This window comes from Sesamum indicum, linkage group LG9, assembly GCF_026168435.1.
Source record: "Sesamum indicum cultivar Baizhima isolate 11 linkage group LG9, ASM2616843v1, whole genome shotgun sequence".
NCBI classification, from domain to species: Eukaryota; Viridiplantae; Streptophyta; class Magnoliopsida; order Lamiales; family Pedaliaceae; genus Sesamum; species Sesamum indicum.
Genome location: NC_142665.1, coordinates 16,863,538 through 16,888,693, shown reverse-complemented (window position 1 = coordinate 16,888,693; position 25,156 = coordinate 16,863,538). Strand labels below are relative to the sequence as shown.

The window sequence follows — 25,156 nt, the reverse complement described above, 5'->3', positions numbered from 1 at the left end:
AATCATTTCAGGTCAAAGTTGGGATGAACAACATTCAGGATGAACTTTGCAAAATATGTACTATGGCCCCCATCATTAGGTGACAATGTGGTTGTGTTGCTTTGTCAATATTGGATACAACTTTTAATACATGGGTAGATGTTCAGCAAATTCCTACCTAGACACCAATGATGTTTGAAAAATAGTTGTTATAAAATAGAAATGCAAAACAACAAAAAGTTTTCAATTGAGAAACAAAAACATCACAAATATATTCTTGAAACTTTTTTAAAGGCACCTAATTAAATTTTCTTATGACATCACCCCAGTTTGTGGTTGGGTTGTGGAATGAGGTAGGGTAATCTCTTACCTAGTATGATGCCTCTAGAGCTCTGGAAGCATAGTCTTCATGCCATTTTTAGTCAGTTACCCCATTCTTGTTGTAGGATCATCATTTCATATTTTGTTGTTACCATGAACGATTGGGTCATCTAGGACCAGTGCATTGACTGGCTGATCATCCATGACTGGTACATCAGAGGCTGGACCCTTCCACGCCCCCTCACCATTGAATCGTCTGTTGCAAAACCACTAGCTTTAAGATTCCCAAAACCCTACATGTTCATCACCTTTTAGGATGCAAGGTAAGCTTCAATTTATTTATTTTTTTACTGTAGCAATATGTTTTTAATTCCATTATGTGGTATACTAAGTCTTGTGTTTCTTTTCTACAAGGCTAGCTGTCAGTACGTCATCGAGGGGGTCATATAAGGCTACTTCACACAAGCGTGGACTAATTACACCAATTTCTCGGTGGAATATAAGGATTTCGGATTCGCTAAGCGAAAGGTAAATACTTGGGTCATTTTTCTAAAAGAAGTTCTAATATTTGTTTTTGATTAACATATGTTAATTTCCTCTCTTGCAACTCTTTCACTGTTGGGACCACCCGAAATGGGAGATGAAGAAAGTGTTCCACTCACAGGCAACCAACTAGCTAGATTTTGCAGCCGCACGCCTTCAGAAAGCAAGGAAGAGAAACGAAATGTTGAATTGGATAATAGAGGAGATCTTGAGGCCTTGTTGAAATCTTGATCTGGTCGGCACCAAAATTGATCTAGGAGAAGTCCACGAATAACAAGTCCTACTAGTTGGGTAATCCATAATTAAAGAGCAAAATATAATAAGGTGGGTCCTCGTTTGTTTGTCATCACAAGAGAAACTAGTAAGTTTAATACTTTAATCAAACTTAATTTAATTTCACAAATTTGTTATACTTAGCTATTTTTTTTTTATCATTTTATAATATTTGCGCAAGAGACCTAGCTCGGGAGATTACCTAAGTTTATGGAGGTCTTTTCGGTTATTGGAGGAAGAAGACTGATGGGTGCTGGAGTGGCTCGAGGGTCGCGGAAGTAATGGTAGTCTTCTTCTTATTTTAGCTTTAACATGTAAAATTTTATTACTAATTTTATATTTTTTTCCCTTCAAGAGAATCATAGAAATTTGGTCGAGGAACACAACTCCCTGCTCTCGATGCAACTAAGCGGCTTTCAGCAGTAGGTGGGCACAAGGACGAGCGGGCATCGGGGTGGTTGCAGATGCCCATTTAGCATCATCAGTCATCTCGACACATCAGTTGTAGTAGGCTCTTCATACACGCAGAAAATATAGATCATGCAGAACAAGATAGATGAGCTCTGTTATATGACAGAACATATATAATTTAATACCTTGAATACATTGGCTACCTAGTGGGCCTCCAAAAGAGACTACAACCGCCAGTACTGATAAGCCACTAGTCGCCCTAGCCGACGAGCCTCCAACCGCCCAAGATGCATATATAGGATATACTAACACCCTACTAAACAACGTCGCATCAGTAGGTAACTACCCAAAATTAGAATTTTATTCTTTCTTTTAAAAATTATTTTTTACATAAATATATTTTTATTTACTCATTAATTATAATTTAAATATTTTCGGCACGTTAAATTTTGATATTCATCGCATTTCATATTAACATTTCTTATCAACTACAAATTACAAATTGATTAAAGAATAATTACATTTACCACTTTTTGCTAATTACACAAAAAAAATGCGACAAATTTTTTCAATAACTATGCGAATTTAAGAATTATAAGTATGCGAAATAAATATAATGATCACTTAATATATTATTACTTAGTATCTTGCAACAATAACTTAATGTGAACGTCCTTGTTGTTTTTCCCCCTTGCCGTGATTAAATCATTCCACAGGTTAAAGTTTAAGATGTACCTTTGTATATATGATTTCACTGTATTATTATTATTTTCATTTTTTTCCATATATCTTATAGCAACAATAAATAAATCAAATTAAGTCGTTCAGTTGTGTTCTATGACAAGTATTATTTATTTAATTCAGTTGTGGCCAACAAAATAACACGACTAGAACTTAATTTTTGCAACTTGGCCCAGAACTCATAAAATAAATAAATCAAAACAATACTATATACATATGAAATAAAAAGAGAGACGTCACTCCATAATAAACCATTCACTTTTTTAACTGAAATTTGGTTGCTAGCACACCCAAGCCACAAGTACATGGATTAAAGCCATGCAAAAAGCAAAGCTCAAAAAATGGGTGGCAGTCCCCAAAAAAAAAAAAAAAAAAAAGGATGAAATTACAATAGTTCTGATCATAATCCAGAAATTAGTTATTCAACGTGATCGAAGGAAGTAAAAACTTAGCTCCTGCCCATTGTTATTTCCATCAGGATCAATCAAATGAAAGGACTCAGAATTTGCTGATCCATGGAACCTCCCAAACTTCCCTCTCAGATACATAACATCATGCTCAACTCTTGTGATGCCTGCGCCGACGGCCACCGTCTCGATTTGCTGCAACACCTCCATATCAGCCCTTGATGGCTTCCTCTTCACAGCAAACCCTACTTTTCTTCCATTGAAATACATTGTCCACGAAGGCATGGACAAGAGCGAACCCGAACCCGAGTCCGAGTCTGAGTCCATGCTCCGTTTACCCTCGAAGGCGAACCGAACCGACCCTCCTTTCATTTCCTTGGCAAGAACATTCGTGGGGATTGCAAGTTCTAGCAGGAGGATTGGTGATATTGATTTAGGGTTTGTTTGGATGCAGAAGCTGACTTTTCCCCGACGGTAGCCAAAGAGCGTGCCGGTGATGGTGGAGGAGTATTTCGGGGAGTAGGTTTTGCCTAGAGTTTCTTGGTTTTCTTGCGTGACAATGCAGTTGCTGCAGGTGGGGAGGAGGAGCTCGGCGATGGCGCGGAGGAGCCGCCATGACCGTACTTGTTTCTGGCAGTCGACGGTGGTGACACTGGCGGCGGCGCCGTCAACTGAGTAGGATATCATCATGCTATGTGGAGGACCTTGGATGTTGGGGTTAGGCTCTCAAGGAATTGTTCGTTTGAAGAGTGGTTTATATATACGTGGAGAATATGCATTTATGCTCCTTTAGCTTAGATTTTCTTTATTTATTTTTTCCCCCGTCGCGTTTGGTGTTTAGTAAAGTGGGTATAAAGTGGGAATTTTGATTCGACAAATAATTGTATGGCCTTTTGGGCTGGAAAAAAGATAGAAAAAAACAATAATTGGTGGGGGGATTGTGCCACTATGCTACTGTGCTTGTTTTTTTGTGAATATTAATTGAATACTATCTTGCTCATCAAAAGTTCCCAAATTGTACGTCCCGATCACTATATATTGATTTTTGACTAGTCATTTTGACTAATTTTCTTAGACAATTACTATATATATATTAGCGTAGAACCCGTGCTATATAAAGTTATATATGGTTTCATTTTTTTAAAATTAAATGAATCTTTTATGCAAAAATAATTTTTTTATTTTTAATATAGGTACATAGTAGTTTTATATATAAATAGATCGAATTATATATATATATATATATAGCCTTATATAAAAATAAAAATAATGAATTAGTTAAATTTATTATTTGTTTCTACAATTCATCATCTTCCAAAACTATATTAAATTACATATATAATCTTAAATGATCGTACTAATAAAAAAACAAAATATAAAGCAAGAACAGAAATTTTTAATGAATTATAAGCAAGAAACTAACGAGGAAAAAAACATAAACGATGAAAAAGTAAAACTAATTTTGAAATGTCAATATCATTAATTTCATCAATTTGAAAAAAAAAAAGATATTTAGGAGTAAAATAATTATCATGAATGAAAAAAATAAAATAAGTACAAATAAAAATAAATAAGTTCAGTTAAATTACAAATATAACAACATTATCATCGGTTATGAAAGAATAAAGAAATAACTATCACGCCAAGAAATGAAAGTTTAATGTGCAAATAAAATAATTAATTGAAAAAAAAATCTTAATTAGTGCATTAATAAAAAGGACAACAGAGACACACGAAAAGAAAAATTATAATAATAAAAAAAAAAAACGAAGCATGCAAAAGTCTGAAGTACAAGATAGATTGAAATGTATAAGAACACAATTATAATGTTTGGATTCGTTTCCTGAGTGTTTTGTTGTTTTTTGTGAAGATAGAGAGAAAAATAAAGATAAATAAGTGTGTGTTAGAAATAGTATGTATGTTTGGATTTATTTTTGGAGATAATTTAAAATAAGTATTATATGTTTAATGTTATATTTTGGGAGACAAAAGATACTATTCATTGTCAAATCATGTGTTTTTTATATATATTTATATATATGTGTGTGTATATATATATGCATGTAATTATGCTAAAACAGTTAAAAACACCTAAATAAAGTGTTTTTGAATGATGGCAAACATTGAGTATGTTTTGACTTGTCTCGAAAATAACTTGAAAATAAAAACAAACATAGTGAATAGTTGCTAAGTTTTAACCTTAAGAAAGAAATAGTCCCTATTGATATGCCACTAAAAAAACAAGAACCATTTAATTGGATCTACTTTTTTAACAGCCAACTTAAATTTTATAACAGCTTTTTCAAATATGGCGTTTGTAAAAGGCACATTTTCGTTTGTTTAATAGGTGCTATTAAAAATTTATAACAGCTCAGTCGTAAGTCATTCCAACTTGTACTGAATTTTATAACTGCTGATATGATCATTGCAATAAGTGATTGAAATAAGAAAATGATCTTGGAACTGTATTTGGAACAACCAACCTTTATTTTAGTATACCTAGTTTTGGACTGCCTTTGAAACACATATTGGTACAAGAGTACATCAAATGTGGAATGGTTTCTTGAACTTAATTTGTAATGGCCAGAAACTATTTTCTAATGCTTGTTGATACCTCCTTTTGTAATAAGTTTTGTACCACATGGTATAATGGTTTTTTTGTCGTCAATTGGGAATGTTGGTTTTGTTGTTGCAACGGCTTTTGTACCGATTTGTGTTTCTAGTTTAGTATTGATTTTTTAAACGGCCTCATTGGAGCCTTGTAACTATTTAGGTATGGCTTTAGTTATTGATTTCTTGTTATTTACTAGTGAAAACTATTCTAAAAATCGTTACAGAGAAGTCGTTACAAAATGAGAATATTTTTTTTATATAATTTATTTATATTTAATTCGTTATAATATTTATTTTATAATATTTTTTGGACTTTTTTGTTATAAATATTTTGTTGAATTTGTTAACCGTAAAAATTATATAAGAAATATATAACTTAGCAAGAAAGTAATAATAATATAGTTAACAAAATTAAAATAGTATTTAAATATTGTATTTATAATATATATACATACAAATAGAAGAAAAAAATCTTAATCTAAATCGGTCTCCCAGTCGATAGCGTTGGTACCGTCCTCGGCCTCATCATTAAGGGCTAGGGGATCAATTGGAGGCTGGGACAATAGGAGAGGCCGGCCATGTGGTCGCCCAACGCTCCATCATAACCTCGAGCCTCGCGACCCAATCACCAAAGTCTGGGCTATACGATTAAGTTGGCGAGGGCGATGGAGCAGTAGACGAGCTAGGCTGTAATGGTTCAACAATCGTGTGGTGGGCCTCGGAGTCGAGATCGAATACACGACCCCTCTTCCGGCCACGTGCTGCTGACATCCACAGCTGTTGCTCGGTCGGGGCCATTGAGCATTGAGAAGATGATGGAGGATTTTGATCATTCGGTGGCTGGGTCTGTTGTTCGTCCATCATCCTCGGGAACAACTCATGCGAACAGATAAGTTGATTAGTAAAATAAAAATAATTATTCTTTTGAATTCAAAAATAAAATTTTAATATACTTATTGTGACCTCCACTGCCCTCGGGCCACTCCATTGTCCGTCTTCCTTCTTTCTGTAACACCTCCATCTTCTTGACAGGGTGATTGGGTTGTGCCTCCTCTCCAAGAACAACTTAAAAAAATAATTAGTAAATTAAAAAATTAAATTAAATTAATAGCATAATGCAAATAACTTACCAACTTATGCTTGTGCGTCCTAAAGGAGGACGATCTCCCACAGTAGATGGTAGCTGCTGCGGTAGGTTGGCTGCCCGATTGGCCTTATTCTTTGCCGACTGGGCCTGAAAGTCTAGGCTCGCCCAATACTCTAGCAGCTGACACCAGATTTAATCAGCTAGCCACAACAACCAAGACAATTGAACTCGGGTGTCTGTCCCTTTTGCAAGAACTTACCAGTCTCCCACTTGAAAACCTTGAACATGGAGTCATTGCAGTCCCATCAGTAAGTAAGCTGCAAATTTTCCATATAAAAAAAATTATAAGTAATAGATAAAAATAAATATTCACATTTGAAAACATCATTAAAAATGTAATTACGACAATTTCTTCCCTTTAAATTATCAAATCAGAATAGGTGATACTCCAGTAGAATCTGATATGGATTCCCAAGGATGAAGATATGGTTGCGGATTGTAGCATTAATCGCGCTGTGAAAATCTCGATTCGACTTGAAAAAATAATTAAATATTGAAAATAAAAAAATAACAAAATATTTGAAAGTAATTTAATTAATTTTCTTAACGTTATCTTCCATCGCAGAGGCTGATTAATTGGCGTGCACACAGTGGTGCCACTGCTGGTGTTGGTGGTCGTGGTGCATCCCACGGCCGGGGAAGGGGGGCTGTGAACTGCTCGCCCCTGAAGCTTGTGACCTCACTATGGTGGGATCTGCAGCCGTGGTCTGTGTTACCGATGCAAGCTCTGGCAGTGAAGATGCATCTGCTTCAACAGCGACAGGAGGGTTGGGAGAGCAGCAGTTGCGACCACAACCGTGTCACAGAGCGGCGGACCACCGACAATCGTGGATCCATAACTTAAAAATGATAATATTAAAAACTATTAGTTGTATCGTATTATGTATAAAATTATATTTTTTTAATATGTTAAGATTTTCTAAAAATTTGCATAAATTCCATTATTGTCCTAAAATTTGCATTAAATTTGATATTTTTCTAAAATTTGCATTAGAGTCCATAGTTTTTCTAAAATTTGCATTAAAATCCATAATGTTTTTAAAATTTGCATTAAATTCGATATGTTTTCTAAAAGTTTCATTAGAGTATAGTTTTCCTAAAATTTGCATTAAACTCCATAATTTTTTCAAAAACTTTGCATTAAATTCGATATTTTTCCTAAAATTTGCGCAAAACCCTCATTATTTTTTCTAAAATAATGAGACTAAAACCCAACAATTGTTCTAAAATTTGTACTACTTCTAAATAATTTTCCTAATTTCTGTATTTGTTTTTGAATTATCAGTTTTTTGATACTTTCTAAAATTTCCAAGAATGTCATAAAATTGCATACATATTTCATATAAATAGAAATTTTTTTTATAAAATTGCATATATTTTTTAGAAAAATTACATAAATATTTCTGTAAATACAAACATATATTTAGAAAATTGCAGTAAACATACAACATACATATATTTTAATCCCAACTATTAACAAAATAAACCCAACACATTCATAATTAATGAAATACAGCATACATAAAAATAATTTCAAAAATATATTTTTAACAATCAACAATCATCTTGATACAACATATACATAATTTCAGAAAAAATACAACATACCTAAAAATAATTTCGTAAATATATTTCCTACAATTAACAAAATATACCTAACTATTTCAGAAGTATACCCAGCAAAATATATTTCAAAAAAATTAAAAGAAATCCATAAACAAAAAACTTAAAATAATTTATTATTAAAAAACAAAAAATAAAAAAAAAGAAACAAAAAAAAATTATTATTTCAGAAAAATATGAAATATTTTGATATTTTAGAAAATAATTTAATATCTCAAGAAGTTTCAGAATACTCAAGAAAAAATATTTTAATATTTATGAAAATTTCAGAAAATATTTTTAAATACAAAAAATCGCAAAAAGAAATATTGCAAACGAAAAGTGGTAAAAATGGCATGGCCGTGGGTGGGGGAGGTCGAAGAGCTCCAACGGGGAACATAGGCGGCAGACGGCGAGATTGGTGGTGGCGGGTGAGGGGGGTTGAGAGTGAGAGACGTGGAGTTATTTATTTATTTATTAATAAAAAAAAATTATATTAATATTATTAATTCATTAATAATAATATGTCGAGTTGTGATTTAGAATCACGACTCAACATTAAAAGTTTTTTTTTTAATAAATTGGCCAAATATTTCATGTCGTGATTTCTGATCACGACATGAAGTCGTGATAAAAAATCACAACTTCAACCATTCTTTTTTTTAATTTTTATTTAATTAAATTTTATATAAATTAATTATATATAATTAATTTTTAACAATATATTAAAGTCTAAAAAATTATAATATTAAAATTGCATTAATTTAAAAATTTATAATTAAGGGTACAAATGTAATAGAATATTTTTTTCATACAATTATAAAAATACAATGAAATATACAATTAAATAGATTTACATTTATCTGTTATCCTACACCAATCAAAATAATTAATTATTGTATGAGGTACTTGTAGCTACTAAAATATTATAGCAATTAATTATTTTTAACTATGTAATAAATGTCTTATAAAGTTGCACTGCTACTACCACACTTTAAAATGACAATACATCCATTATTACTAAATATAATATTTACTGGATGACACTTTGAATTCATATCATTATATTAGAAAATCAGAAAATGTTCCCCCCTCAAAAAAAAAGAAAAAGAAAAAGAAAAAATCCGGAGATTTCATGCTATAATCGAAATGTTAAAGCAAAATGAGTGTACCCAAGGAAGAAATTAAGTAATTTTTAAATTGTTATCTATTTTCATTTTTATTAATTCAAAAGAAAAATCTATTGTTTTTAGTTTCAATAGAAAATGTATGGAAATTTTGATGCATAAATCTGTTAACACTAGAAAAAATTAATCTTTTACTACATTATAAATGATCACAACTTAAAAATCATAGTAAATTAATACTATTAAATCAATACAAAAAATTTAAATCTTTACCATAATAAAATAATATTTGTTGTTGAGTTATAGTGAAAACATTTTCCATAATACGTTTCAGCCATGGTTAATGTTTTGGACTTACTTCCAAAAATAATAATTAATGACCGTTACTAAATCATGGTTAATTTATTTTTACCATATTTTTCTTCACTATAATAATTAATTGTAGCAAAAAATCACACTTCTCTAGTGCGATAGGGCTGGCTTTTAAGGTCGGGTAGTTGGAGCTCCCATCCAACTGATCAAAAGTTCAGGCTATTTTGATGGAATTTTTGGAAATAATTTAAGTATTTAGGAAAATCGATATTTCAATATATTTTTTTTTTTTTCGTGTTGGCTATTGGATAGTATTCTTCTACTTGATTTATCCGATCAAGTATTCAAACTCTTTTAGAAAAAGGAAAATGAGAGCATTTTTTCTCTTCATATTTTTTGTTTGTTCCTCTCCAGTATTATCTTCCTCGTTTCAAATTAATCAAAATAAAAAAATCAATCAAAATTATTGTACGTACTACGTAGTACCTAAAAAGTATATACAATTTTTGAAAGTTAAAAACTTACATTAGAAAATCAAAATAAAAAACTAATTTACTGAACTTCAATTTATAAATTTAAATACTTTCATCAATATAAATAAAAATGAGTTTTAATAATTCTATACTATTAACTATTTATGTCGTTAATAATAATTTGAAACGGATTTGAATTTATTTGCAACGATTGGATGAATTTCGGAACGATTTTGGCGACGGGCAACTGCCCGTTCTTACTAGTAAAGTTGAAAAATAAAAATGGCAGGATAAATAAATCCGTCACGAATTTGGAACGGACTTCTAAGGGGTTTGTAAATCCATCACAAGTGTTGACCATTATCAGATATTACTGAAATAGAATTTGCTGTGGGTTTTGCGGTGAATTTTGGAACTGTTGTTGTTTATAATTTTACAACATATTTTGGGACGAATTTGTAACATCTTTTCTGTTGAATTTAGTATTAGTTAAATTGAATTTGCAACGATTTGTGAGGCAAATTTTGGAATGATGCTGTTCGTAATTTTGCAATGCTATTTGAAATGGTTTTGTAGCATTGTTGAGTGACGCTCTTTGTGACGATTATTATATTTATATGTTATTAATTTTGTCATAACTCCCGTTGAGAATTTTGCAAGTGTGTGATTTTTTTTATTTGGCAAGATCCACCAATTTATAAAAGATTTAGTGTTGTTATACTTAGGTTGCGAAGAAAAGAAATGGAACATTTCACACCCACCTGTAACATCCTCATAATTATAAAATCTTCTACTTGGATTATTATTTAACCACGAAGTTGTCAAGTATACCCTTCTCCCACAATAACATGTGGGATTTTTATTCACCCAACTTCTTCTACTCTCGGTTGACACGGGCTTTTTTGCAACTTTTAAAATTAGTGTTTGGGTGCCAAAATATTGGTTTGAGCCCTAGCTTCCATTTCTCCGTAATAAAGCCGTTTTCTCCCCCACCAAAATCCAGCTTCACGTGCACTTACTAACGGCCACATGACTTTTTCATCCAATTTTTAGAGAAAAAGTCACGTGGAACTAATGTTGAGAATTTTTCTTAGTATATGGGATGAAATATGAGAAAAGTATAACATATGAGACTAAATTAAAAATGAGCTTATTATATAGCACCAAATATATGTTTTTCCTTTATAATAATTCAAATATGAGTTTCTCTTATAATAATTATTTGAATTTTAATTGATTTTTTTTAAATTCTTAAAATTAAAATATTTAAATAAATTAAACTGTTCCTAAATATTAAAAGTGCAAATAATAACATAATGTGTATATATATATTAATTAAAAAGAGTATGAAAATACAACTAGAAAAAAAGTTGAGTGAGTATGACATAAAGTTAATCGTGTTGAAATGAAAGTTGGTAATATTCTCCTCGTATTGCTCATCTTGTTTTGTTTGAAATACAAAAAAATATTTTCTTTTATAATAGTATAGATATTAAATTATTGTTTTGTTAAAATTTTTGAAAATAAAATATTAGTAACTTATATTATCTCTTTTGGGAAAAGTAAGAATCCCAACTTATTTTCAAATTAATATTTTTCTGGAGTACACTTACAAGATTAATTTAGCACTTCATTATGTTTATGTAATTAATTAACAAATTAAAATGTTGCAATGATGTGGGAAGAAACAAATACCGTACAAACATCACAACTAAACCTCCAACTTTTTGTCAATTATGGATGCTTTGCTTTGTCCCAAACAACTCTAAATTACAACTGTTCGTGTAATATTATATACATGAGAATTTGTCCTGACCCTTTCTTTCCGGCTAACAAGAATAAGATCCCCACCTCATTTCTTGTTTCTCTGGGAAATTAAAATTATAAGTAAATTATGGCCACCTCTACTAAGGCTTATATAATTGAAAAGCGAATTACAAATATTTTTTATTATATGAAAATTATAAATTACCATTTGAGATTAACGGTCGTCTAATAAATATTCCATGCAATAGACTGTCGCCACTACAAGAAAATCCCTTAATTGCAATGAAAAAAGATCAGCCCCGAGTTAATTAACAAGTAAAATTCTCGTCGCTAATTTAAATTATTTAATACAAGATATTTACTTGATAATGAATTTAGCAATGAAAATTTACTTGCTAACAAATAATGAATTGTTTAAAATGCATATCCAATATGTAGATTAGCAACGAGATTGTACTTGCTAATTAGCTCGACAATGATTTTAGCATCAATTTTTTTCTTTGCTATTTAGTCATTTTCTTGTAGTGCACGATCATTAATTTTAGGAGGGTATTCGTCAATTTTTAAACAACGAGGGAGTATGTAAAAAACCTCAGGACAACTCATTGTATTTATTATATTACAAATATCTTTTCATTGCTTGTGTAAATATATACAAATACCTCTAATTTTAACGTTCATCTGTAACGAACTCATCCTGTTAGTTTCTATCAAATTTTTATTTAGTTTTTTTTAATGAATCGGTAAAACCTTTTATATAGTTTTAAAATTTTCTACGATATTTTATGTAATAATATGCTCTATGGATTATTTAATTCATCTACATACCGTCACTTTTTTTCTTTTTTATTAGTGTGTGTGGCACACCCAAATGTGTGTGCAATTAATTTAATATATAAATAATATAATTCTTACTTTTTCAAAATATATATTTTAATTGAATAAATAAATAACACTAAAAAATAAAGATTATAAGTAGTTATTTAGAGAAAGTGGGGGAAGAAAAAGAAATATGGAAGTTGAGGGAGAGACATAATTGGAAGTTGAGAAAACGAAAAAATAAAACAAAAACTGACTTTTTTTAAAAAATAAAAAATGACAGATCATAAAAAAATTTGACACAATAGATGTGCTCTCCAATAATAATAAGGTATTGTTTTTTCAAAAATGTTTTTTTTCAAAAGAAAAATTAACATGTGTAAATTAGCAAAACTCACCACACTATTTAGGAACTACGTACATAATTAATTTTTATTCGAAGAGGTATTCGTAATTTTTTAAAAATTAACAAGATCTCGTAAAAGCCAGTCGTAAGTTATTCTAAAGTTAAATTGTAGTTTCTTTGACATTCGGAGTTTAATAATTGATCAAGAATGATAAGTTATATCATTATTATACAGAACTTGAAATTTTAAAAGATAGCAAATTTTCCTCTTATGAAAAAATAAATAGCGATTTATCTCCCTATATTTTTAAAATACAACAATTTATCCCCCTATAATTTTTAAAATGAAGCAATTTACCTCCCTGTATAAGGAGGTAATTGCTTCATTTTAAAAAGTACAAAGAATAAATTGGTATATTTTTTTATAAAAGGGGTAATGTGCTCGTTTTCAATATCATAGAGGGATAAATTGCTATTCACCCTATATATATAAAGCATAAGAAACATATCCCATTGATATAAATTTCTCAAAAATACGCTTTTGCTTCGAATCAAACTCACAACTCTAATTCAAAACCAGTTTGTTAGTTTAATCTCACAATTAAAAATAAAATATCGTGATAAATGCTAAAATTAGCCGTTGTTTCCACAAGTGATACTAAAAATATTAACTATAATTAAAAACCTATCATCAATATTTTTACCATATCTAAAATTATTGCCGATATAGATAAAAATATAGTCAAATTTTAATTTTACGTAACGATTTTACTTAATTGTAGTATGTAATATAGATTCATGGTATAGAAAATAATTAATTTTTTTGCTTAAAAGAAAATATCTTCAAATTAAATACTCATTATTTATGCACTCATTGATTTCGTAGGAATGGTATTTTATTTAAGTAAATTTTTCCCCCTACTCTTGGAATTAAGTTTGGACTGACTCCACGTTTAAAATAACAAAACAGTAATGTGGTGTGGCCTGGATTTGCATTCCTGCTCTTGCCTTTTCCTTTTCGATGATGATATGTCTGCTTTGAGAAGAAAACGACAGGAGACGGAAAAACTCATTCTTTAAACATGATGATGGTTTAAAAGGAGTAAAATTCAGTTTCGTCCACATTAGACATAAATTGCTAGGTGGTCCCGTACCTTTTTTTTTTCTTTTAATTTTAATTTTGAAGTTTTCTCAAATGATTCTTCATTTTAATATGTATAGACGCAAGATGAGTTGAGCCGATTTAATTTGAAGCTCGAGCTGCTGGCGAGCTCTATTATTTTTGTTCATGAGCTTGCAAGTTGGATCGCGAGCTAACACTTTTTCTTTTTAAGTATTTTTATATATTTAATATTATATCGAGTTTATATTTAAAATTTACCATATATTAGATATATTAGTCAATATATTTCTTATTTTAATTTTAGATAATAATAAAATATGGTATTTTTATTTACATTATCTAAAGACAAGATTAATGAACAATTTTGTAAGTTTCAATATTATTTCTATAAATTAATATATATTTAATATAATCTATATGAATATTATTGTTATAATTTCATATATATCCACTACGACAATGACATTGCATAAACTTATTGGACGATGTTTGGAAGCAGGTTCAATGTAGGAACAAGAACCACATTTTGAATTTCTGCAGCATTATATGCTCATTTAAAATGCGAAGGACAACCAAAACAACCAATAATATGCCAATATTGTTGAAAAAGTAGAGGTGCATACCATCAAGACTAGAGACTTAAGAGGAAACATACCGAAAACAACCCTCTTGACTTCCGCGTCAATGAAAGGTGCAACAAGGGAGTGCTTCATTTCAAAAGTTACTCACGGCTGCATAGTTGATAGAACTTCATTTGTCACAGATTCCTGTAAAATACCACAACAAAATCTCCTGTATATCTTCCTCATCTTCGTTCCAGACCCCAGCCTCATTTTTCAGTCTATCAATGATGTTATGACGGTATTAAGTAGGTGCATAAGTATAGAAAAACTTTGTATTTCTATCACCATCACTCAACCAATAATTCTTACTCCTTTATTTCCATTCAACATGTCTCTTACCTGATATTCCTCAAGTTGTTCTCGAATATTCACCATCTCCCTATACTCCTCTAACCCAATTAATTCTTCCTGTAATATAACATAAATCGCCACGAACTGTTTAACCTCCTACGCAGGCTTCACAAAATATTCCCTATTCCACTAAAGGAGCTTCATGCTACACCTCTGGATCTTCTAAAATAATCTTTTACCAGGATCATCGTCTACCTCGGTATCCCAAGCATCCTTTGCAACCTTCACACACTCTTCAAATTGTGTCCAATTAGTATCAAACTGAAACTGTACTTTTTTCTGTCAGCCTTGATTGTTTACTATCGAGTCTCATTCTATCACTAGCATCGAATGATCAAAGTATAGAGTTTTTGAATGAAGAACAGTTGTATTTGGATGTTGATAACTCCAGTTTGAGTTTACACATGCTTTGTTCAACCTTGCCCAGATAGTCGCCAACCTGTAACGTCAATTAACCATGTCCACCTGTTACCCCGAAAACCTAAATCACACAAGTTACACCCATCCAACGTTCTGTACAAATCATCAATTTGCCATTGGAGACGTGATGCTCCAGTCTTTTCATGATTGGATAAGATTTCGTTAAAATCTCCAATACACAACCATTATGCATCAAATTCAGAATTTAACTGCAACAGTCGTTCTCACACATGTTTTCTTTTTGACACATCTAGTACTCCGTAGAAGCCTATATATCTCCAGTTTGCTAAATGTGCATTCGTTAGAACATTGACATCTATGCAGACTAGTTGAGAATGATCTTAGTTGAACCACGGTTTCTTTGCTCCAGAATAACACCCAAGTCTCCCACATCCATCAACCGCTAGCACACATATTCCAAACATATTCAATCTCTCTGCTACTTTCTCAAATATGTAATTTTCACATTTTATTTCCAACAAAAACACTAACAGGGGACTGCATTCTCGGACCCACTTTTTTAGTTGAAGCACTGTCAAAGCCCCCCCAAGCCCCGACAGTTCCAACTTATAATAGTCATGGCGACCGGCATTTTTTATGATTTTTAATTAATAATATGATGCTTGATTGCAGTTTTGATAATCTTGAATTTGAAGGTAGAAAATTCACTTGTACTAGCAGTTGGTTTTAGTAAGGGATTGGACTGGATGTTTCATTGACAGATCATACCAATCCACTTATTCATTTACTTTTCATTGCTCAGAGCATTGTTTTTTCTTGGTGAAACTCAATAATACATGAGTTGTGGAGTATTTCTTCCTTTGGATTTCAAGATATATTTCTAAAGTATATATATATATATATAATGCTATGACATTGAAATATATATATTTAGTAACGAAAAAGTCTCACTAAATATAATTATTAATCAATCATATTAAGTGACAATATTTATTTCTTGTCACTCATTAAATCATATAAGAGATTGATTTATTCACAATGTTATAATTTTTATAAAGTGATAAAATATTTTCTTGCTACCTAAACACCTTTTTAATACTAACTATATATAATCAGCCACACAAATAGCGACAATAGAATTTTGTATCACTTCAAAATTTAATATAGTAACAATCTTTTATGCTTATTACCATGCATGCATATGCAACAAGCAAACATGTTCTTGTGTATAGTTATCCTCGGGCTAAAATACCTGGATGTTTTCTTACATCCTCTGAGAGACCAATTAAAGATGTTATAAACAGATGGTATCCATACCTACGATATTTGCAAGAATGATAATTTTCCAAAAAATGAGAGCAACGCTTTTATTGACTATTACTGACGTCTAATGCTATGTGTCGGGGCAGAGTACTAATGGGTTAATGACTTGTCTTTACCGTATGGAGTTTACAAAGTCGTTTTTACTTTAAAACTTTAGGAAACCATCTTGGTTTACTATCATTTTAAGTTCTTGTCCTTTGATAATTTATTTATAAAAAAGTCGAGGTAATTTTTTAAAAAATCAAATTACAACAATGCCTCCTCCATATTTATCTGGAGAGCAAATGTGCGAATGTGTGGAGAAACTTCCTGACATCATATTTAGTATACAAAGTGATAAGGAAAATATTGATGGATTTAACAAAACACTTAACTAGGTTAAATTTTTTAATAGTATTTTCTACACTACTATGGATGTGAAAGACGAAATAAGGGATAATTCTAATGCGAGCGTTGATTTAGAATTACAAATTTAATTTATGATTCCAATAGTAAGTAATGAAAGCCTAAAGCACTCTGCAGTTACTCTAAGGAGCAAAGAAGTAAGTGTGTAGCTGGGTTAAACATCTAAAATTATCAGATGATTATGCATTAAATATAGTTCGACTTGAAAATGAAGCTGAATTCAAATATCATGGGTCAAACAATCATGATTGTCACATATTTATGCAGAGGTTACTTTCAATTTTTGTATTCTGAAATTTACTATGTAAGGCGGTTTGGGAAGTCATAACCTGTAAAATTTGCAATGGAAGTAATGTAGAAAATCATTCTGATAGAAAAGAGGAATTTTTCAAAGTAGAAATTTACAGCAAGAATGTATAGCTCTGTTTTGTTGTTTTCTTCACTGAAGAAGACGATTACGTATATATAGATTTTAGCTCTCAACTGACTACAACTAACTCGCATTTTCACTAACAAAGGCGCGCTCACGTTTAATAAGTACAAGACTAGCTATAACAAACAACTAATAAAAGCGCCTTTTTAAATAAGAGAAACGCAACTCTGTATATTACGTTTTCATCTACACAAATAGTGTACTAGTGAGCTTCTCTTCTTCAGCTGGAAACAACAACCAACAACAGTTTGAACTACTATAAAAGCTATAGTTTTACACACCCCTCTCAAGTGGAGCTTGTCATTATGTTGACAAGTCCCAACTTGGACACTAAATACATGAATTTGGGGCTAGTAAAGCTTTAGTAAAAATGTCTGTTGTTTAAAATTTTGAGGAGATATGCATAGGTGCAATAAAGACTTGCTTGTATTTGTTCCTCACTAAATGGTAGTTTATTTCAATATGTTTGGTCCTTTAATGAAAGACCGGATTAGCTGTTATGTAAAGAGCTGCCTGGTTGTCACAAAAAAATTGAATAGGTGTTAGATGGAATAATCTGGAGGTCTTGCAACAGATTGTAAATCAAAACCAACTCACAAATAGTAGCAGCCATGCTTCTGTATTCTGCTTCAGCAGATGATCTGGAGACAGTTGTCTGCTTCTTTGTTTTCGAGATTAAAGCCTTTCCAATAAATATGAAATAACATGTTAGTAATCTCCTTGTGTCTTTGCAACTTGCCCAATCAACTTGAAGTTCAAAGTTATCATCTCTGCCAAACAATAGCCCTCTGTTTGTTGTTCCTTTCAGATATTTGACTAGGTGAATAGCTGCATCCCAATGTGACTTGCATGGATATTGTATATGTTGGCTTAATTGTTGAGTTCTATGGCATATGTCAGGCCTTGTAAATCCCAAATACACCAACCTTCCTAGCAGTCTTCTATATGATTTTGGATTTTGCATTTGTTCTTTATTTTTTTTGCAGAGGTTGATGCCTGCTGGAAGGGGTGTATTTGCAGCCCTTGCTTGTGTCAGCCCCAGGTCTATAATAATGTCGTTTATGTATTTGGTTTGTGATAGCAGAATTCCTTCCTTTGACCTGCAAATTTCCAAACCAAGGAAAAATCTGGCCTTTCCCAGATCTTTGATAGTGAATATTTTATCCAAGTAATCTTTAATGCGTGTTATGGTTTCCTCACAAGGTCCTGTAAGTACCACAACATCTATATATACTAATAGACAATATAGCCCCTTTTCAGTTTGTTTTGTAAATAGGCAATGATCAAACTTAGATTGAATAAATCCATAGTTTTCTAATTGTAGTGTAAACTCTTGATTCCATTGCCTAGAGACTTGTTTTAATCCATATAGGAATCTTTTTAACTTACAAACATGATCTTTTGCTACTGAATATGCCTAAGGAGGAAACATATAAATCTCTTCATCTAAAAATCCATGTAAGAAGGCATTGTTTATGTCTAGTTGGTGTAAATGCCAGTTTTGTTTGGCAGCTATAGTTAGTAATGTTCTAACTGTTACAACCTTGGCTACAGGTGAGAAACTATCAAGATAGTCTATTCCTTTTATTTGGTTATAACCTTTTGCAACAAGCCTAGCTTTGAATCTATCTACAGTTCCATCTTGTTTTAGTTTAAGCTTGTAAACCCATTTACAACCTATAACCCTTTTATCCTTGGGTAGTTATGTTATTTTTCAAGTACAATTATCCTGTAAAGCCTTTATTTCATCATTCATGGCTTTTTTCCATTCCTTACTCTTAATGGCTTCATTAAAATTGCTAGGTTCTGCAGGATTATTAGTAGCTGTAAGCAAACATTTATGGATGTAAGGAGACTGTATAATAGCAGACATGTTTAGATTAGTGTCTGTGTGAGAACATATATAATCCTGAAGTCTTTTAGGCTGTGATGTTTGCCTAGTGGATCTTCTAATGATAGTGGCATTCTGATTTTCATTATCCTGTACTTCAGTATTATTTTCTGTTACTATATCAGGTTCTTCAAAGATTTCTGCATCATCAAAGTTATCATCAGACATAACAAGTAGTGTACAAGTAATAGGATCATTAGAATCCTTTGCATAAGGAAACACATCTTCATAGAATGTAACATCCCTAGACACTATCATTCATTTTCCTTTTAAATCATAAACTTTATAGCCTTTTTAATTTGAAGCATATCCCAAGAAAACACATTTCACATCCCTAACATCAAACTTTGATTTGTGAGGCATGTTGTTTGTAGCAAAACACATACATCCAAAAGTTTTAAAAGAAGAGTAATCAACAGGTTTATTGAATAAAACCTTATAAGGGGTTTTCCATTTCAGTATGGGGGTAGGTATTCTATTTATCAAAAAGGTAGTAGTTAAAATAGCCTCACTCCAAAATATCTTAGGTAAATTTGCTTGAAACATCAGACATCTAGCCATTTATAATAGATGCTTATGCTTTCTCTCCACAACTTCATTTTGTTGTGGAGTATATGTACATGTTGTTTGATGTATTATCCCTTCATTTTTGAAAAAGTTCTGGCATTATTCTCCTAAAACTTTAGAACCATTATCACTCCTTATTCTTTTAATCCTTTTGTTGAATTGAGTGTAAATCATCTTATAAAAGGTTTTCAGTAATTCCACATTTTGTGATTTTTGTTGCAAAAGATAAGTCCATGTACATCTAGAGTAGTCATTCACAATAGTAAGCATATAAGTACATTTTGATATAGAATACTTATTATGGAGACCCCATAGATCAATATGAAGAAATTCAAAACATTCTTTTGAATCAGAAACACTTGTAGGAAAAGGCAGCCTCTGTTGTTTGTCTTGTGGGCGTATTTCACATGTGAAATAGGATTTTTGACATGTTTAGACAATCCAGTGTGCAAGAACACATTGTGAGATAGATGTCATAGTCTCTTGTGCCATATACTCAAAGAAACTTGTGAAGCATGAAGGCCAAATTCACTATGTCTGCAAAGGTATTAATCTATAATTTTCTTGTCAAAAAATTGTGAGTTCAGGATGTATAGTTTTCCTATTAAGTAGGCCACTGCAATGACTTTTTTAGTCTTATGGTCCTGTATAATACAATAAGATTTAAGAAACTCAATCTTAATAGGTAGGGAAGTACATATTTTGCTGAGAGACAGTAAATTGAATTCTAAATCAGGCACATATAAAGTATCTTTCAAAAGTAATTCTATTGTTTAATCTTATGTCAGCTGATTTTATGACCATATGTCTAGTTCCATCAGCCAAATGTACAAAAACATCTCTTAAATCAGTTCTTTCATTGGTAAACATAAGATCATTTCCACACAAATGAGATGTAGTGCCACTATCAAGAATCCATGTATCAAGATTTTCAATATTGGAGGAATTAAGTTCTGCAGTCATACTTGAGAAATCATAGCTGTCCTCATCCCTTATGGTTAATGTCTTGGGTTTTAATCCTCCAAGAAACTTGTGGAACTCACTCCTCAGTATCTCAGTTATGGCCTTCACATCCACAACATTATTTCCAACATCCACAGCTGTAGCTACCTTGTTTGTTGCATGTGAGTTCCCTTTTCTTTGCTTCATCAATGTCTTGTACCATTTTGGGTAACCATGTATTTCGAAGCATGCTTCCTTTAAGTGTCCTGATTTACCACATTCTTTACATATTTGCTGTCTTTTATCTTGCACATTCTTTTTCTTTTGAAAATTTTTCTGCATCTCAGGTTTCTTATAAGCCTGCATTGTCATGTTTTGAGAAGTGTTTGGCTGTGCAGTGCTTTCTTCCTTTTGCTTTTCAATCCTGTCTATCATTGCATATGCCTTGCTAACAGCTGGTAAAGGCTCCATCATGAGGATTTGATTCCTCACATGATCATAGATATCATTCAATCCCATGAGGAATTGAATGGTTTGATCATGGCTTCTAATTTCTGCAGTTTCCTTTGCCGCCCCACAAGTGCACTTTGGTGTATAGGTAATGCAAGCCAATTCGTCCCATAGTTTTTTGATTTTTGAAAAATAGACTGAAACAGATGAAGACCCTTGTGTCAGTGCTCCAAGTTCCTTTTTCAACCTGTACTCCGTTGGACCATTACTTTGTCCAAATCTGTTTTCAAGTTCAATCCATAGCTCTCTTGAGGTGTTGGTGTACATGAAACTTTCCACTATATCCTTTGAAATTGAGTTCAAGATCCATGATGTAACCATGGAATCCATTCTGTCCCATTGCTCCATTTCTTTTGAGTTTTCTTCAGATTTCTTTCCATCCTCACTGATGAAGCTCATCTTCATCTTCGCCCTTAAGCCTAGTTTTACTGACCTACTCCAAGATAGAAAATTGGTTCCATCTAAGGGAGTGGAAACCAAGCTTAAGCCCTGATTGTCGTTGGATTGTAATCTGAGGGCTTCTGTGTCCTCAGCCATTCTTGTGATAAAAAAGGTATCAATCTTGATTTTCTTGATATGAAGCAGGAAGGAATCAGAAACCATCAATGATGGCTCTGATACCATGTAAAATTTGCAACGGAAGTAATGTAGAAAATCATTCTGATAGAAAAGAGGAATTCTTCAAAGTAGAAATTTACAGCAAGAGTGTATAGCTCTGATTTGTTGTTTTCTTCACTGAAGAAGATGATTACATATATATAGATTTCAGCTCTCAACTGACTATAACTAACTCGCATTCTCACTAACAAAGGTGCGCTCACGTTTAATAAATACAATACTAGCTATAACAAACAACTAATAAAAGCGCATTTCTAAATAAGAGAAACGCAACTTTGTATATTATGTTTTCATCTGCACGAACAGTGTACTGGTGAGTTTCTCTTCTTCAGCTGGAAACAGCAACCAACAACAGTTTGAACTACCATAAAAGTTGTAGTTTTACATAACCGAGCTAAGTTGCTCTTTTAGAAAAAAGTTGTACACTTAAGTTGCGAGTGAAAGATATAGAGCAACTTCAGTAGATATTGTTGAGACATTTTGTAAACTTGAAAATGTATTTCTTATTTTTTAAGTCAATGAAAAAACTAATTACCTATTCATGTTGCTTACGAAGCCAGGGTCGGAGGACTGATCTAATATCGATGGATGTATCCTTTCAAAAGTTAATATAACTCCCATCCATTTTTAAAAGTCTATAGTTCAATTATATAAGTTAATAATAATACTTCAAAATTTTTCACCACATAAAGAAAAAAGTAAAAATCAAGCATGTGTTGAGGCCTCCATTGATTGAAAAAAATGTCTAGTTTGAGTCTACTGTGCAGACAAGATTAACTCGAGCCAAGAAATGATGACAGGAGATGTGTAGATGCTAATGATGTCTATGAATTTTTACACATCCAGGATGACCATTAAGTCCTCCAATTCATGATAGAATCTTGGAAGATGATGAATTGATGATTATATGTAGATATGTATTGCTAAATTGCGCAGAGCTCAATTCTAAAATTGATAAGTCCCTTATTTTGCAAATTTCTTCTTCCTTACTAATCAAAAGGTCACTTTCAAACATTTACTTTTAGTACAGAAAGTTTGAAGCAATTTTGATGTAAGAGAACCCGTCAATAACCCTTATTGAACTAGGAATGTTTCGCGATCGAATTTTTGCAGAATAATTAAATAAATATATAAATATATCTATTTCTTAAATATTAACAAGCTATTGCTAATTATATATAAAATATTGATTAAAATATTTAACTTGTAAATAGGTTGTGGATCCTCAATATAGTATTGATGAACATATAATTCATATGTTCAATTCACCACATTAATTGACAAAATGTTATAAAAACTACCTTGTGAACAAATTCAAGTTCCACATAAAATACTATGGAAATTCAAAATCAATAACGAATAGTGGTGTCTACGTGTGGAAAAGCTCCAATGCTGATCATATGTTTGATTATTATAGCATGTCTGAGGAAATAATTAAATTAGAGAACTTGACAACCTTAAACTGATTTGTTCAGTAATGTTTAAGAGAAGAAAGAAGACCGCGATGGTATGGATGGATAATTTGAAAACATCTTTTCCAATGATGATGAAGATTTACAAGAAGATGAAGACAATGAGTTTTTTTTTTCTTTTTTTCTTTATTTAAAAATAATTTTGATCATGAAATAGATTCTGATTATTAATGTCGAACTTTTATTTAAAACTATGGATGTACATATATTTTTGCAAACTTATTATATTATTTTTGTGCTTCCATTGTCATAATTTATTTTGATTTGACATTGTTTGCATTAAGTGTTAATAATGTTTTCATGGTATGAATTTATTTTAAATTATCAAAAATGTCTTTTTATGTTTTCAACCACCCCGATTCAAATTTTTCTTCTTATTTATATGATCTATACTATCTATCTGTACTGCTATGAAAATTCGCACACAGTAATGTTTTTTGTATCGGTTTATCCTTAAATTAATTTTTTTATATTTATTTATTTATTTTTAAATATGATGTGTCTGTTTATATATCTTATTTTTATTTATAATATATTTTAAAATATAAATAATTATTTATTACATACATACAAAAACGACGTGCCATAACGACTCGTTTAAAAAGTGCATAACATACAAGTTGACATATATGTCTAAATATATTGTTTGCATTATTTGTTTTATGTAATTCTGTGAACGCTCTAGTGGGATTTTGACAACTCGATGTGCAAGCTAATTAACACAAATTTAAAATTATTTTAATTTTTGAATAAGTTGGCATGTCGCATCATTGGCTAACATCATAGTTCATATGGTCAACAAGGACCACTATTCCTCATCCTGAAATATGAACTAGATTATTGCCACCGGTTCATTCTTTAATGAAGGTTGGTACAACATAAATATGTAAAATTTAATTGCATTTTTAGTCTTATAATTATAGTTATTTAACGCTTTATTTCTATGACTTGTTGAATTGTAGATTTATCGAAATTTTTAAAATTGACTTTAATTATGATGTCATTTTTTGACCATTTTTGAGAATTTCTCAAATGGCAAAATTAGTAATGATAAAGAATCAGTTTAACATCATAGCAAGTTTCAAGACTCAAATACCAAAAATATATAATTATAAAATTAAAAATGCAATTAAACCTACATATATAGCACATAAACTAAGTGCAAGAAAAATCTCGAAGAAGCTACGAATTCAGAGTTCAAATAATTAGAGATGCTAACAAGGTTTTCTGGGAAAACTTGGAACAACATATAATAAAAAGGGAAAAGTATTATTTTAATCCGCTAAGTATGCCTAATTTTAATTTTAGTCCAATAACTATGTCCATTTTTGTTTAGGTCCAGTAACTTACGAAATTGCTTACTTTTAGTCCCCTGGCATATTTTGGAACAATTTTACCCCTATGAGTGCATGTGGACTAAAACTGCCTTTAAAATGTTGTATAGGGGTAAAATTGTCCGAAAATCTGCCAAATGACTAAAAGTAAGCAATTTCTTAAGTTACTGGACCTAAACAAAAATGGACATAGTTATCGAACTAAAATTAAAATTAGGCATACTTACCGGACTAAAATAATACTTCTCCCTAGTAAAAATAACATTGTCCATTATATATATATTGAAGTAGCCAGAAAACCT

The 25,156-nt window shown here is 31.2% G+C and overlaps 2 protein-coding genes across 2 annotated transcripts; both read right to left on the bottom strand.

The window, feature by feature from the left end:
• Window positions 1–2,435: 2,435 nt before the first annotated feature.
• LOC105178415 (protein MIZU-KUSSEI 1) lies at window positions 2,436–3,449 on the bottom strand. Its single transcript, XM_011101878.3, has one exon. It carries the CDS (start codon window positions 3,363–3,365, stop codon window positions 2,691–2,693), a length of 675 nt encoding a protein of 224 aa, XP_011100180.1. The 5' UTR covers window positions 3,366–3,449; the 3' UTR covers window positions 2,436–2,690.
• Window positions 3,450–20,710: 17,261 nt separating this feature from the next.
• LOC105178417 (uncharacterized) lies at window positions 20,711–21,967 on the bottom strand. Its single transcript, XM_011101879.1, has one exon. It carries the CDS (start codon window positions 21,965–21,967, stop codon window positions 20,711–20,713), a length of 1,257 nt encoding a protein of 418 aa, XP_011100181.1.
• Between the last annotated feature and the right edge of the window lie 3,189 nt (window positions 21,968–25,156).

Bases quoted from the DNA above. Each gene is read 5' to 3' on its own strand.
- LOC105178415 (XM_011101878.3), bottom strand. From the start codon at position 3,365: ATGATGATATCCTACTCAGTTGACGGCGCCGCCGCCAGTGTCACCACC.
- LOC105178417 (XM_011101879.1), bottom strand. From the start codon at position 21,967: ATGGCTGAGGACACAGAAGCCCTCAGATTACAATCCAACGACAATCAG.